This window comes from Rissa tridactyla, chromosome 2, assembly GCF_028500815.1.
Source record: "Rissa tridactyla isolate bRisTri1 chromosome 2, bRisTri1.patW.cur.20221130, whole genome shotgun sequence".
Taxonomy (NCBI): Eukaryota; Metazoa; Chordata; class Aves; order Charadriiformes; family Laridae; genus Rissa; species Rissa tridactyla.
The window spans coordinates 36,562,344-36,576,111 of record NC_071467.1 but is presented as its reverse complement, the minus strand read 5'-3'; the positions used below and the strand labels follow the sequence as shown (position 1 = coordinate 36,576,111).

Genomic DNA, 13,768 nt, shown 5'->3' with positions numbered 1-13,768 from the left:
TCCTGGGGAATTCTCACTTGTATGGTCGACAGGCTTAACCTTCCAGGGAATAAGTCACAGTTCCTTTAGCACACACTTAACCCAGGACCTGCAAATCCCAGCTGCCTCACTTGTAGCTCTGGAAGGACTCCTGACACTGTGTCCCCTGTGGTCAAAGGATTCAGTCTTTAAAGATGGTAAAACTTTCAACACCTGGAGGAGCCAGGAATTCTTCCTAGCTCCCTTTGTAAGCAGAAGGGGGCTGTGCTCCAATGTCATATTGGGATGAGATGATTCTGTGAGATCTGGGTGTGTAATGATCTGCTGCTCCATATTTTCTATGTAAAGGAAATGCAACTACATGGGTTTCATGGGGTCTGTAGTACATATGATCCTGTGGACAATCAGGGAAACAGGAACCTGCAACCCTTCAGCATGAATCTTGAAGTCATCTCAGATGCAGCCTTAGGGAATGGAAGTAGGAGGCAACTTAAGGCATAGGACCTTGCCTTTCTCGGCCTGCATGTTTGCAGGTTTGTACACCTGTGTAAGATAACCAAGTGATGGTCTGTGGTGTTCTGCTTGATTTCTCAAGAAAATAGATCTGAATGAATGAATGATGTAATCTTCATAATCCAACACACTAAATTATAGAATCATATAAATTCTTCTGTCAAGGGGAAGATGTTTGTAGTGCTAGGTAAGTTAGCTGAATAACAGTGAGTTTTCTTGAAAAAGGAATGCTTTTGTTGTCCTTGTTTGCTAGTTATAGTCAAAATAGGTTCATTGGAGAAGAATATTGGAAGCTCAAGACATCTGGGAACTGAATAGGCAGAAACAGTCTTGAAAGTGATGTCTGAAAGCTGTTATGCTCAAAATCCTGTTTATGGGCAAACACACAGGATTTATATACCTATAAAGCCAAGAACTTATTATTGGTATAAGTGAAATCATAACAGTTGATTCCAAGAATCATTATTAGTCTAGATCTTTTATTACAGGAAAAGAAATAATACCTCTATGCATAAAAAGTTTCAGTAATATTAATACAGTTAAAATTGTTTGCACACATATTTCTTTGTTCCTATTCCTTTTCCTTGTGCTTTGTTCACCCTTTTTGTGCTCCTCTGGGTCCTAATGTCAGCAGTTTCATTCTGGTGTGTGGGTATTAAAAAGTTGTTACAGTGTCTGGAGTCTTGCTGGGAGGAACGTGGTGTTCATGTTGATGGTTTCTTCTTCACCCTTAGGATCCACTGTGGGTCTTTTTTGTGTGTTTGCTAACACACTTTCAGAGTTTGCTTTCTCTTACTTCTCTGCAGCTTCATGTTACATCCAAACTAGTTTCATCCAGCTCCAGGTCTGCATTTCTATAAGTGAACACTGGTCACTTGTTTGTAGCTGTGGAATCTCCAGTGCCAAGCCATCCCTTATCATCCAACCCATGTACTCTTCTACACTGCATCCTGCGTCTTCACATCTCTGGACCTCTGCTATCATACCAGAACTATTATTTCTCTATTCAATATCATCATGCCTGTCATAAATTTCGCAATCAATACAGAATATCTGCTTGTTACTGTTACCCATTTTTCTGCAGAAAATCCAAAGTAAACCAAGTAAAATAAAGTCACAGTCCGGTCAAGAAAACTTCAAACAGAACAAGTCTGATAAGCCTCAGTCCTGAAGCTTTGCAAAGCTTATGCTGCAGAGTTACAAGGCTTAGTCTGCAGTCTGCACAGCCAGTGTTATGACCACTTGAAGTCAAGTAAACAGCAGAAGAGAGCAAGCGTTGCTTTGCTTCGAGATGCGATTTACATGCATACTTATGAGGGTACTTCTCCCTGCTTTAATTTGTTGATTAGTTCCAAAAGATTCTCTCTTTGCTCCTGAACAGTTCAACTGGAAAGAGGTCTTTATCTGCGAAAACCTGTTGTTCGGGAATTGCCCCATTTAATCTGTTATACAAAGGAGGATTACCTATGTCCCTTGGTTTCCCAAGCACTAGAGCAATAAGTGAGATCATTCACCAGGGCTCTCTGTGTGAGTCCATTAGGGACAGCGGAAATACTATAATTTTCAGCAGCAGGAGTACTGGTCCTACATCAGGTGGTAGCCACCATCCTGTTTTCCTAAACACAGCTGTAAAGATTACCATGTACAGTAGCTGGTTCCTCCCTTAATTATCAAAATGGTTTTTAATCAAAACTTAAGCATTCTCTCCCTTCTGAAGTTCTATGTCCACCTCCAGGCCTGAAGCAAAAGTCTTGAAAATGAGCTAGGTTTTGTTTATCTCTAAGCAAAGCATTAGAGAGATCCTGAAGAGAAAAAGTTCTTTACCACACAGAATGCACACCATTGTGACTAACGAATTACGTGTGTCTTTGCATTTACCACTCTTTTAGAGGAAATGTTCATTTAGGCTTAATTGAAAATAAACCAGAACTGTTCTAAAAGTCAGTCAGGTCCACCCATTTGCCAAGGCAAATGGCTTCTTCATGTAAAACCATACGGATTATTAATAGAATCTGTCAACCCAGGAACACATGTGTCTTGAAAATAATTTTCTGAAAGTATTCCAGAGTATTTAGAAAATAACAATGTAATGATTTTTTTTTAAAGCCTGTTGTATGTTTCATATGATAATATCATCAGATATTATCCTTGGGGCTTATAGATCTATATTATACTTACTTATATAGACATGGGTGTTCACAGCTGGATATTCACTAATACCCTTAAAATGATACAAAGAAAGTGAATGAGTATCTCAAAGAGAGACTGAGAAGAGATGCTAAGGGAATTTTCAGAAATGCGGTACTTTTAAAGAAATAAGAACCTATCAAAATAAAACTTGTAGTCTTTATTCAGGCAAGTTTCATTCTGTTCTAGTAGTTTTTATATTGTGTTGGTATCACTGGTCATAAATGGTTACCTGATATCACTGATACCAGACATATTTTACTAAATTTTATCTTAGTGGAAGGTGCTGGATTACATTTCAAGATAAAATGTGAATGGACAATAAAATGGGAGAAAATGTTGTTAGGCTATGTTGTTTCATTGAGTTGTGCTTTTAAAAGTGCTGTCTAATCAAGACTCCTTTTTTTACAGGTATTGGTTTGCTTTGAAGTATGGCTGTCAAGCTGCATTTAAACAAAACAGCATCAGAGATGCATCAGAAACAGACCCTCCTGACTATATTCAAAAAAAAGCCGTTGATGCAGTGACTGATATTAACATGCTCAGAGTGTTCAAGACTTTTCTTGAGACCACACCACAGCTTTTTGTCCAAATTTACATCCTCATGGAACATGGCAAAAATAATAGCTATCAATGTGAGTCTGCCTTTCTCCTTAATTTTCAGGTTGAGTATCTTACCTAAAAGGATAACTCATGTAATTGGATAACATTTTAAACATACCTTGGAAAACATACACTCCAATGTATAATTACTCTGCATTTAGTTAGAATTTCTGTCTAGTAGATGGTCCATTCTCTTAAATCCATGAGAAGGAAGATTTCACTATAGCAAGTCATAATATCTAATAGAAACATAATGATACATAACTTGAATATAAGCTATTGAATACAATTAGTATATAATTTTCAGAGCAATTTGTTTTGTGTGCTTTTGCTTACAGTTTCTTTTAAAACTACTAACAGGGAATCTTGAAATCAGTAATGTATTTAGAGCAGCTCTGTGAGCTGTTACTACCATCATCCACATGATACAGATGAGGGAGAGAGTCAAAAAACACCTAAGGATATGCCAGCATGGCAGAATGCAATATGATGAAGAGGTACGGGTTCAACTTCAGAAGCAAGACAGAAGCTGTACCATTTCCAGATCTAAGACTAGCACCATTACTGGCAAGACATTAACTGACTCAGGGTTGGAATTTATCTAGCCAAATGGAGAGATCCTGTTGTCTAGTGTTCCTTTATAGTCCATGAAGTCAATAGGTACTCGGATAAAATGGTCAGATGAATCTCATCTTAAATATGACCATGTGAAGTGTCAAGTCTTAGTTACAGATTTCTACATTATAGACACCCCAGAGTAAATATCAGTTGCTGAAACTTAAGTTTTTATGGGCTTTTTGCAACACTTTGGAAATTTCTAAGTCATCTGTGTATGGAGATGGCAAATATGACACATAACTTTGGCAAGACCATCAATGGCCAGAGACGGGGCAGGATAACATAGGCATACCAGACAGCATTAGATGCCTAGATTTAGGTAATTAAACTGAGCCTTAAAATTAAGGTGACTTGTTCAGGAGCAGATGAAATATAAAATTGGTATAGAGAACATGTTAAGAAAGCATGAACTTGTCCACAACTTCATTCAGAAATTATAACGTAAAATAAGTATCTTTTTCTTCAGTCTAACATTTTTCCTTGCATTTGTTTAGATGCTGCCATTATTATGTCTTTTTGTGGTATCTCCATTTCAACGGTTGATTATCAGATATCATTACGAACATCTCTGCCTGATAAAGCTGAATTTCATGTGCTTCCAAAGTTAGTGTATCTCTTCTATAAACTGCTTACCATCACTTCTTGGATACTCAGTATTTCACTGATCACTCTACTAAGTGTTAGAAGTTCTGTAATTCTGGTGATATTTCTTTGGATCTGTGGCTTCACCTGGGTTTTGAAACAACATACGACATTTTGCAAATCTAAGAAGATGGAATATCTGTACAGAACTGTTGTTGGAATCATTCTAATTTTTACCTTTTTTAACATAAAGGGGAGAAAAACAAAAGTTTGCATTTCTATTTATTATGCCACTCACACTGTTGTAACTCTAGGTATTTTGTCTGTTTATATGTTTTGGAAACCTTCCATCATCAAGGACATACATTTTACAATTGTGAGTATCCTAACTATTCTTAGTCTGGTGTTAGGTATTATTTTTCTTATTGTTTATTATAGGCATTTTCATCCCACTGCTTATTGCAGACCACAGGAATATTCAGATGAAGTTGATGGAGAGGCAGGACAAAGAGTGGAAATTGGCAGGTTTCAAAATTTCATAATGCAATGAACAGTATAGATTTTTTTGTGTGGACTTCAAAGCAAATACTTGCTGGACAGTCTGTTTCTCTATCATTGTTTCTCATGTATCATCACTGAGTAGTACATAATGGACCAGAGTTATTGGCTCTGAATAACTATGGCTTTCTGTGATGCTGTACGAAGTGTTTAGAACATGAGTATTTCTCTATGTGCGTGTCAAAGTTACTTTGGAAAAGAAGCAATTTAATCTATCCGTCCAACACAATTCACTGTTTTGGTTTTTATCAATGCAAATAAAACAGGAAAAGCTAAAAGTTATTCAAATGAAAGCTAGCATTAAAAACATATTCTGTTCATTTACATTGATGTTAAAAATAAAGCTCGCTTTTCTTTTCTTGCTGGGAGGAAAGAGGAGTGTATTTGAAATAATTGAGGGCAGTGATCGGTTATCTCTGCTTCTCCCCATTAGTGTAAGAGCTGCAGTTCTTTAGATGAGCATAGTGACAAACCATACTGTCTTCTCCCTAAATATCCTCTGAAGAAGAATAGCTTTGATTTATGGCTCAATCACTGTCTTGCCACAAGGAAATCTAGGGAGATATTTTCAAACATTTTATCTTCTAGGTGTTTTAATAGCTCTTTATTGTTTTTGTTCTGCTAATCTTTCACACAACCTTCTGTACTTAGGGGTGATGCCAGCTTGTTGTTCTGGATTATAATAGCAGCCTAAGTGATTTATAGATGGCTACCGGAGTCTTGCATATAAAGGAAGAACTATCTTCCTTGAAGCTTTCCTCTCCTTTGAGCTCTTAAATGAGACCCTTAAATGCCGGGGGCTATGCAGTAGTGCAGCTTTTGTATTTGTCACTGGAGAAGAGAGAAGCAACTGTTCTGATGCAGTGAACTCACAGGGGCTGGGAAATGATGGAATAACCAGCTTGTCCATCAAGACTTTTTGGCAAAAGGCAGCGTGAAATTAGACAACATTTAAGTCCTGTGTTGAAATTATAATCAACAGCAAAGGAAATAAGGTTGATAGCCACAGCTTCTTCAGAAATAAAATCTAAGGGGAAGTCTTTCAGAGCTGCTGGGTTTTAAATCTGAATTATGAAAACTGGGGCTTTTTCCCTCCCCTCCTTTCCCCTTCCAATAATTCACATTTGCAGTTAGAGTAGCCACAGGCAAAGGGAAGAAACAGGGTTTGAGAAAAGAGCCTAGAGATAAGAAAAACTGATAAACTTTGCCAGGAACCAAATCTGTTAGCATTATTGATTGACAGCAAATATCCCTGAGACTTTGGGGAAAGGGCTGATGCTTTGATTGATAATTAGAGTGCTGAAGAGGTGTGTCTCGTACCTTTTGCTTCAAGTCCATGGACTGCAGGCTGCCTTTTTCTTGTTACCCTTCCAGCCTTAGCAGAGCTCCGGGAAGTTTCTAAATGTGTTTCTTTCCTGTTGCAGTTCCATAGTTCTCTTTACCAGGCCAACCACTTACATCTCCTTAATCCTATTCAAGGAAATTAATTTCTAAGTGCATAGCTTGGACTGAATGGTCTGCCTTTCTGAGGATACATGTGAAAAAATGGCGTAGTAAGAAGAATTTACTTCTAAAATCCCTCATTTCCACTTAGGGCTAAATAGAATGTGGGTGCAGAAGTTAAGACATAAAAAACCACAATCCATGAGACTTAAGCAATAGTTTTCCTAAAATGAATACATAAAACAATACCTTCACTTCTCTTTACTCTGGAAAAGAGATTTGTTTGCCCTGGAAAGGCTACTTAGGAAAGAGAAAAAGCCAAAGGCTCTATCCTGCTTCATGGACCATGATTGCCCTAAGTTCCGTCTCCTTTATCTACAGAGTATTTATTACTAATGTTAGTGCCTTTGGCAACAAAATGCGTGCCTAATTTTAGGCTGAATGTAATCTTATTTTGCTATGAAAAAATAGAATTCTAAATAGTGAAGATTATTCCTATATTGCTTCCCACACTTTTACTGTTTGCTCATCTGAAATCCTGAGAGGGGACTAGGGTAAGGTAGAGTGAAAAAGGGAGAATATTCTCTCTGTCTTGCAGAGAATTACAAAATCTTGTCTAACCATTGTTTGGAAGAAGACCTCAAACTTTGTACATTATCTGAGAAGCAGATCTCTGGGGAAATACGAGCTTCTGAGAAGCCCTAGTGTGGGAGTTTCAGCCTTGGGGCCTCCAGGTTGTCTGAATGCTGCCAGATGCCAGAAATCTGGAGCCTGAGTTGCTCTGGAGGAAGGTTAGTTTCTAGTGAAACAAAACAAATTTGTTGTGGTAATTTTTTTCTCCCCTTGCAGTCAGCTGACGAATTCCAAGCAAAATTATTTCATTGGCATCTCTCTGGCCAACTGTTAACAGTTTCTTTCATGGGAGAAAAACGGAATGTTGTGGTGCCTTCTGTTGTTCTCCTTACGTCTCCTCATTCCCTCTTCTGTGCCACTGAGGGAATGCTATAATGAAGTTGAGTAGGTAAGAAAGGCATCTTTGTGTCTGCTTACATCACACTAATACAAATACACACCAAACACTACTACGTAAGTTTCAATCCCTATTTTATGCTTGTAAATCCTAGTGAATATACGTGTAGCCATATCCTAAAACTAGGAAAGCATGCAGATTCTTTTCATAAAGCTTAAACAGATCTTTGGTGTCCTGCCACAAATAGTTGTAAATATCTCCATTTTGCTGCCATCAGTCAGAGGGCCTCAAGAGATGGATATTCCTGTTAGGTTGTCCTTTGTAGACTTTTATTTATTTATTTTCAACTTTAAAATCCTTCCTTTCTTCTTGACCTTGAGTTCAAGATTTTCCCTAGATTCCCTTAATTTGCATACTTACAAAAAATGCCTTCTAATTAATTTGGTCATTCTAACTCAGAATCACTGTAGCAGGGAGGACAAGGAAGCACATGAATTGATTCTAGGCACATTTCATATCATCAGTGACCGCTTCAGACAAAACAAGAAGAGCCCCGTCTCACCTAGGTGTAAAGTTCAAACAATAGACTTCATACATATCCCTCCTGTTCCTCGACTACTCTTAAAATTCAGCTGCCACTCAGTTCATGCATTGTGCCTGACCTTGTCATTTTAATCTAACTGCAAATTGAAAACAAATGGGTTTTTTTCTTTTTTGTTAAGTATGTCCATTACATCTTACAAGAAGTATTTTAATAAGTTAAATAAAAATAATAAACAGTTTCTTCCTGTTTTGACTACTGTCAGACCTGGGTAAGAGGGACAGCATTCAACAGAATTGTTTTAATTATCCTACTAATATTCAAGGTGCCATTTGATGGCATTGGTGAGCTCACCTGATGTACCACAGATAGCACTGATTTATGAAGCCATAATTGGGTTTCCAATAAACATTTGTCAAAATAATGTATTCATTCAAACCAAAGCCTTCTTTATTTATTCATATAAAAGAGCACTTAACTTTCAACAAAGAATTGCCTGCCATCAAAAACACTCCATAAACGGAGGAAATTTATGAAGACACAGTACCAGAGGGTGATCGGTGGAAGACTAAAGTTCATTTTAACCCTTCAGAGTACTGAGTTCCACCTCTTGCTTGTTACTGGTAGTATACATATTTCTTTCTAAAAGCCCCTAGCCCAAACATTAACCTTTGTATATTTAGACATTAAAGTACAAGCTCTTTTTTCTACCATAGAGTCTTACATCTCAAAGACGGTTTCAAAACTATGATCTCTCATGGTTATTATACAGCATAGAAGCATGCACACAGCTCAAAGGTAGATGGTGTTAGGCTTACCTACATTCTGCTCACAGTTTTCACCATGGGTATATTCTTCCAAAAAAAGATAAGCTTTGAGAGGTTAAACAACTTATCTTGTCTGAACCTGAGGCAATACATGTATTTGTCATTCATTCCAGCTGAAGAATTTTCCTGTTCTTCCTCTTTGTGCTCTTCTCTACTTCCTAGCACTTCATTTTACAGATTTTTAACAGAAGATGAGCAAAGTACGTGGCCTGCATAACCAATATTTGAATGAAGTGCAGATGACCCCTTGGGATCCATCTTCACTGGAAATTTTTTTTTAGTTTACCTCCAATTAGCTATAACAAATATGAGTGTCAGTGAAGATTCCCACTGTGTGGGTCTTCTGTTCATTAGCTTAGTGAAATGTAGGCCTTGGTGGGATAGGGAGCAATGCTTCAAACTTATCCTACGCTGCTAACACCTATTGAAACTAGAAACTGCACTGGCCTTCCTATGATTGTGTGTTGGTTCCCATGTGTGCTGTAAACAACAGAGCAGAATAAGAAAAGATAGGAAGGGTTTCAAGTGCACATTCGTGCCTCAGAAACTCTAGTTTAAATTATTTCGTTAATCTCAATACAAAATCTTCATCATTATTACCATTTTTGTTATCCAGTTATCTACTGGCACTTTGTCTAGGTTTCTAGGATGTCAATACTTAGAAGAATATATATCTGCGGCAACTGGAATGCAACAAAAAGTTGGTAGTAAAGTTCTGTTGTGCTTTGTCTGCTCAGCACTTATAAGTGATCTTAAGTCTCTGTGATTAAGCACAGGTATATTTTAACAGGCACCTGCAAACATCTTGGAAAAGAGATGGTTACCAATTTTGTTCTGTGGGCAGCAGGTCAACTGCTGAAAATGAAGGGCTGAATGTCCCTGCACAGTTCCTGGCTGCTGTGAGAAAGTTCCAAACAAAGCATGAACAAAGCTCCAGTTGCAAAGATGAAGGTATGAAGACGGAGAGGAAGGCATAGCAAATAGAGACACTGGGAGCTGGTGCTTTTCAGCCATTTTCCACACAGCATACTCCACACATTCGGTCAAACTTGAGGTGTGTTATATTGTATGTAGGAGAGCAGAAATGGACCTCAAACATAATTTTGTAGTTTGTCCTACAGGAGGACCACTGTGCTTGTGCCATTATTGGCAGAAGTTTTCTAACTGGTTCTGAAAAACACAATGTCCCATGTAATGTCCCCCAGATCTACACACTCTTGTCAGTCAGAAGCCTCCTGTGTCCAGCCCCTGTACTGCAGTCTGAGCCCCTTGTTGTCCTCCCTGCCTTGCAGAGCAGATGGTTTCCTTCTTCTGTGAAGCAGTATTTAACGTATTTGAAGATCATTATCATGTTCTCAGACTTCTCTGAGTGCCAAACACATGAAACCACTTAGTCATGTCTGCCTTGTCTTCTAGACGGATGATCCTTCCTGCTGCTTTCTCTTCCAGTTGACCATGTATGTCCTCCTTGAAGTGCAGGACCAATATCTTTATGCAGTTCTCTAGCTACTGCTGAGTGTATGAGATGGATTACTTCTTGTGTCCACAAGCTGTAATCCTATTTTTATATCATTTATATATATTTTTTATATCATTTTTATATATTTTTATACAACACCATGACTTTCAGTGACTCATGTTTCATGCACTGTAGCACAAATATTTTTGTGCAGAAGCATTGTCTTATCTGTTCTTCCCCCCTGAAGTGTTTGGTTTTCACTGTAAGATGAAATTCAGCTCCTGCCTTCTTTAGGGCCTGACTTCCTTCAGATATTTTTCCATCAATATTCAGCCCATAGTCTAGAAAACAGCTTCTCCTCTTCAACGGCAAATGTTTGATCATCAGAGTGTGGCTGGTTGTTCACATAAAAGTTAGAGAGACTTCAGGAAAACACCATTGGCTTTTTATAATTCTGCTATGCCTATATGTGGAGTTTTCCAAAACTCTGTCCTACATGAAGATGTGCATCTTTAGTGAACATCGCATTATTCAACTGAGGGAAGAAATGGATTTACCTGGTTGAAGTTATGCTGTGTGGGGATACATGTCACTGCCGTGACAGAGTCTGCGTCTGTTGATCGTTTTGTAAACCATCAGGCCTCTGTTAGACTGTTTGAACTGGATGAAAAGGCAGAGTGAGAATTAATCAATGTTGTAATCTGGGCTCTGTAAAATGGTGCCATACGGTAGGCACAACAATGCAGAAAGATTACATAGTAGAGGTCTCTTCCAAACTGTTTTGGGCTGTGTTTTGGTGGGCTATAGTCATTCCTAAACTTAGATTTAAAAGGATATGTTTAGTCACCTGTCAGTTGCTTTTGTCAGCCCTCCAAAGCAGCAAAACAGCACCTCATGTAGGTCTGTGCGGTCACTAGTGTGTGGCAGCGTTATCTGAGTGGTATCCGTACCCTTACTTGTAGGTTGGTATTTATCTCCGTTTTCTGCCATACACAATCAATTCAAGTTGGATGTTAAGTTGCATAGGGCCCTCTACAATCAACAGAGGAAAAAAAAAAAATCACACACAGAGTACTGTCATCCTGTCTACCCTGACACTTATTTAGGACATGATGAATCTTCCTTTAGAGGTCCCCATTCCCATTGGCTGCAGAAGGAACGTTGACAGGATCCACTTTAGGTAGGTAAAATTAGGTGATATAACTGACCCTTTGCATAGCGATTCTACCACATGTAGCAGAACCTCATTAAATTATCAGTAAGACTATTTCTGGTAGTAGGAGCATAGGAATATTAGTTTTCTATTTCAATCATTGAAAAGTTAAAAACTGAATGGGGGGAATGCATCTTCTTTCTCCTATAGACATGGACTTCTGGGATGCTGAGATCCTTTGAATTTCATTTCCTTCTTCTGCATAATGGCTTACCATTAACATTTCAGACTGCCTTATTAAAGCCTTTGGACCATTGCGGAACCACATGTTGAAATAAGTAACCTTTCTCTGAAACTTAGCATTAATGTCTTCAGTGTAGTAAGCAACCATCTCAAGTATTTTAAAGTTGAATGCATTATCAACTTATATTAGGTTTTGCTCAGGTGCAAATTGCTGATATGCCCCTATAACATTTTCTCACTTGAGGAGAAAAGTGGAAGGAATTTACCCCCAGTGAATTCTCTACCATGGCTTCGACTACATGATTTTAACAGAGTGTGACCTTATAGTCTGCAAAGCTGAATGGCATAGTTGCATAAACACAAGGGAAAACAGGCAAGGCCACATAATGTGAAAGAAGTCCCCTTATAAACAACTTCTTAAATGACACTAGCAGAATTTGCATAGGCTAATGAGCTTGCGCTTTGGCAAACAGTTATTGTAATCAACAGCTTTTTAAAAAAGCATAATATAAGCAAAGTTATTTTTCAAGTTGTGTGTCTGTTTCTACTGTGTTCTGTTAAACAGTCTGGGGAATTTTATAAAAAGAAATAGGCACAGCAGTTTCAAACAAGAGTGACTATTGTGTGAAAAAAATGAATATAGAATTATAATTAGTGATTTAATGTCTATAATTATAATCAGACTTGAACAACAATTGTAGCTATCAGCAACTAATTTATGCCTGCCTTTGAAAAAAAGAAATGAAAAGCCAAAAAGCCTTCTCTCACTTATGTTCTCCCAGCCAAAGAAATAATGTTTACATGTATGTATTTAGAAGTATAATTAAAGCAGCCGGGTGTGGCCTTCCTCAGTCAGAAAGAAAAACAAAACACAAAAACACAAGGGTTGGCTTTTTTTTCGCTAATGAGGGATTGTGCATGGGAGATAGAATTTAATAACTTGCAGGCCTTGTCATGGGCAATAATTGTTTTCACTCCACCAAAGAGGGCTGGACCTCTGAGGCTCAGCAGTTACTAAACTCCACATGTAAGATGGGTGGCCCCTTGTTTGCTGGTTAATGGCTACTTACTTGGGTGTTTTGAGAAAGGATGGAGTGAGTTTTCAGCTCAACCACTTAGTGGGATTCTGCTGCTTTCTTCCTAAAATACTAAGTCTTCCACTTCCCACTTCCATTTATCAATAAAATGTGCAAATGCATGACTGTCAAACAATGATTTATTTGCTGCTTACAGAAGTCCCAACAATATTGTGTCAGTGATATCTTATGTATGTGTCAGACAGCCACATGCCAAGCCGAGAATTCTATGTTATTTAAGACCTCCATCGAATTTTTATTTTAAAAAAGGGTTTTCTCAGCAGCAGATTAGAGAGGCTCTGTGGTTACTGATACAGTTTACTGTAGCTGATCTCAGGAAGTTGATGGGTGTTGCTCAGGGGAATACACGGATCAATTCAATATGGTACCATGCTAAAAAAAACCCAAAAGAACAAAGCCTGTTTCATAAATTTTACAAGACTGTATTCTCCTCCTGCCTGCTGAGCTCTAGAAGCCGGCTCTCAGCAAGTGCAATTCACCACTGCTCTATCATCTGTCAGTGAGAGCACGGCTTGAGAAGACAGCACAGACTACATCTTCTATCACTGTATATTGAAATCACAAGCAATTAGAAAATGATTTCAGAAGATACTTGCCCATACCTTGTCCCTCTCACTCCTTCATTTTCTATTAAGGCCTATCTTCAGGAGTTAGCTCTGCTGCTGCTGTTCGCTGATAAGCACCTCTGCACAATGCCCAGGGCAGTCTACACATGGGGAGGCCAAATGGCAACGGGATTTTGGGTACAACCTAAGTGTGACCAAGGTGTGGGGGAGAGACAGAGAAGAAGCAGATTAGTCCCTGCCCTGTTCTAGCATAGAGCCCCTTTTTCAGCTCAGTCTCCACTAGTCCCCATCTTGTACCCATGGAAGAGGGCATTAGCCCAGCTTTTGAGCAGGAGGAAAGGGACGGAGCCTGGCTGTGCAGCCAGAGAAGCACCTTGAAGACAGGCTCTTAAGCAGCAGGGCTGCAGTGCAGCAGATCTAAAGATAGTT

General features: G+C 38.5%; 1 protein-coding gene across 1 annotated transcript in view; it reads left to right on the top strand.

The window, feature by feature from the left end:
- Positions 1–5,251, top strand: part of XKR9 (XK related 9) — an 11,370-nt gene extending 6,119 nt beyond the window's left edge. The window contains exons 2-3 of the mRNA XM_054190383.1: positions 3,091–3,314; positions 4,395–5,251. Of these exons, the coding sequence (XP_054046358.1) occupies positions 3,091–3,314; positions 4,395–5,032 (862 nt within the window). The 3' untranslated portion in view covers positions 5,033–5,251. The remainder of the gene's footprint in view (positions 1–3,090; positions 3,315–4,394) is intronic.
- The last annotated feature ends 8,517 nt before the right edge of the window (positions 5,252–13,768 follow it).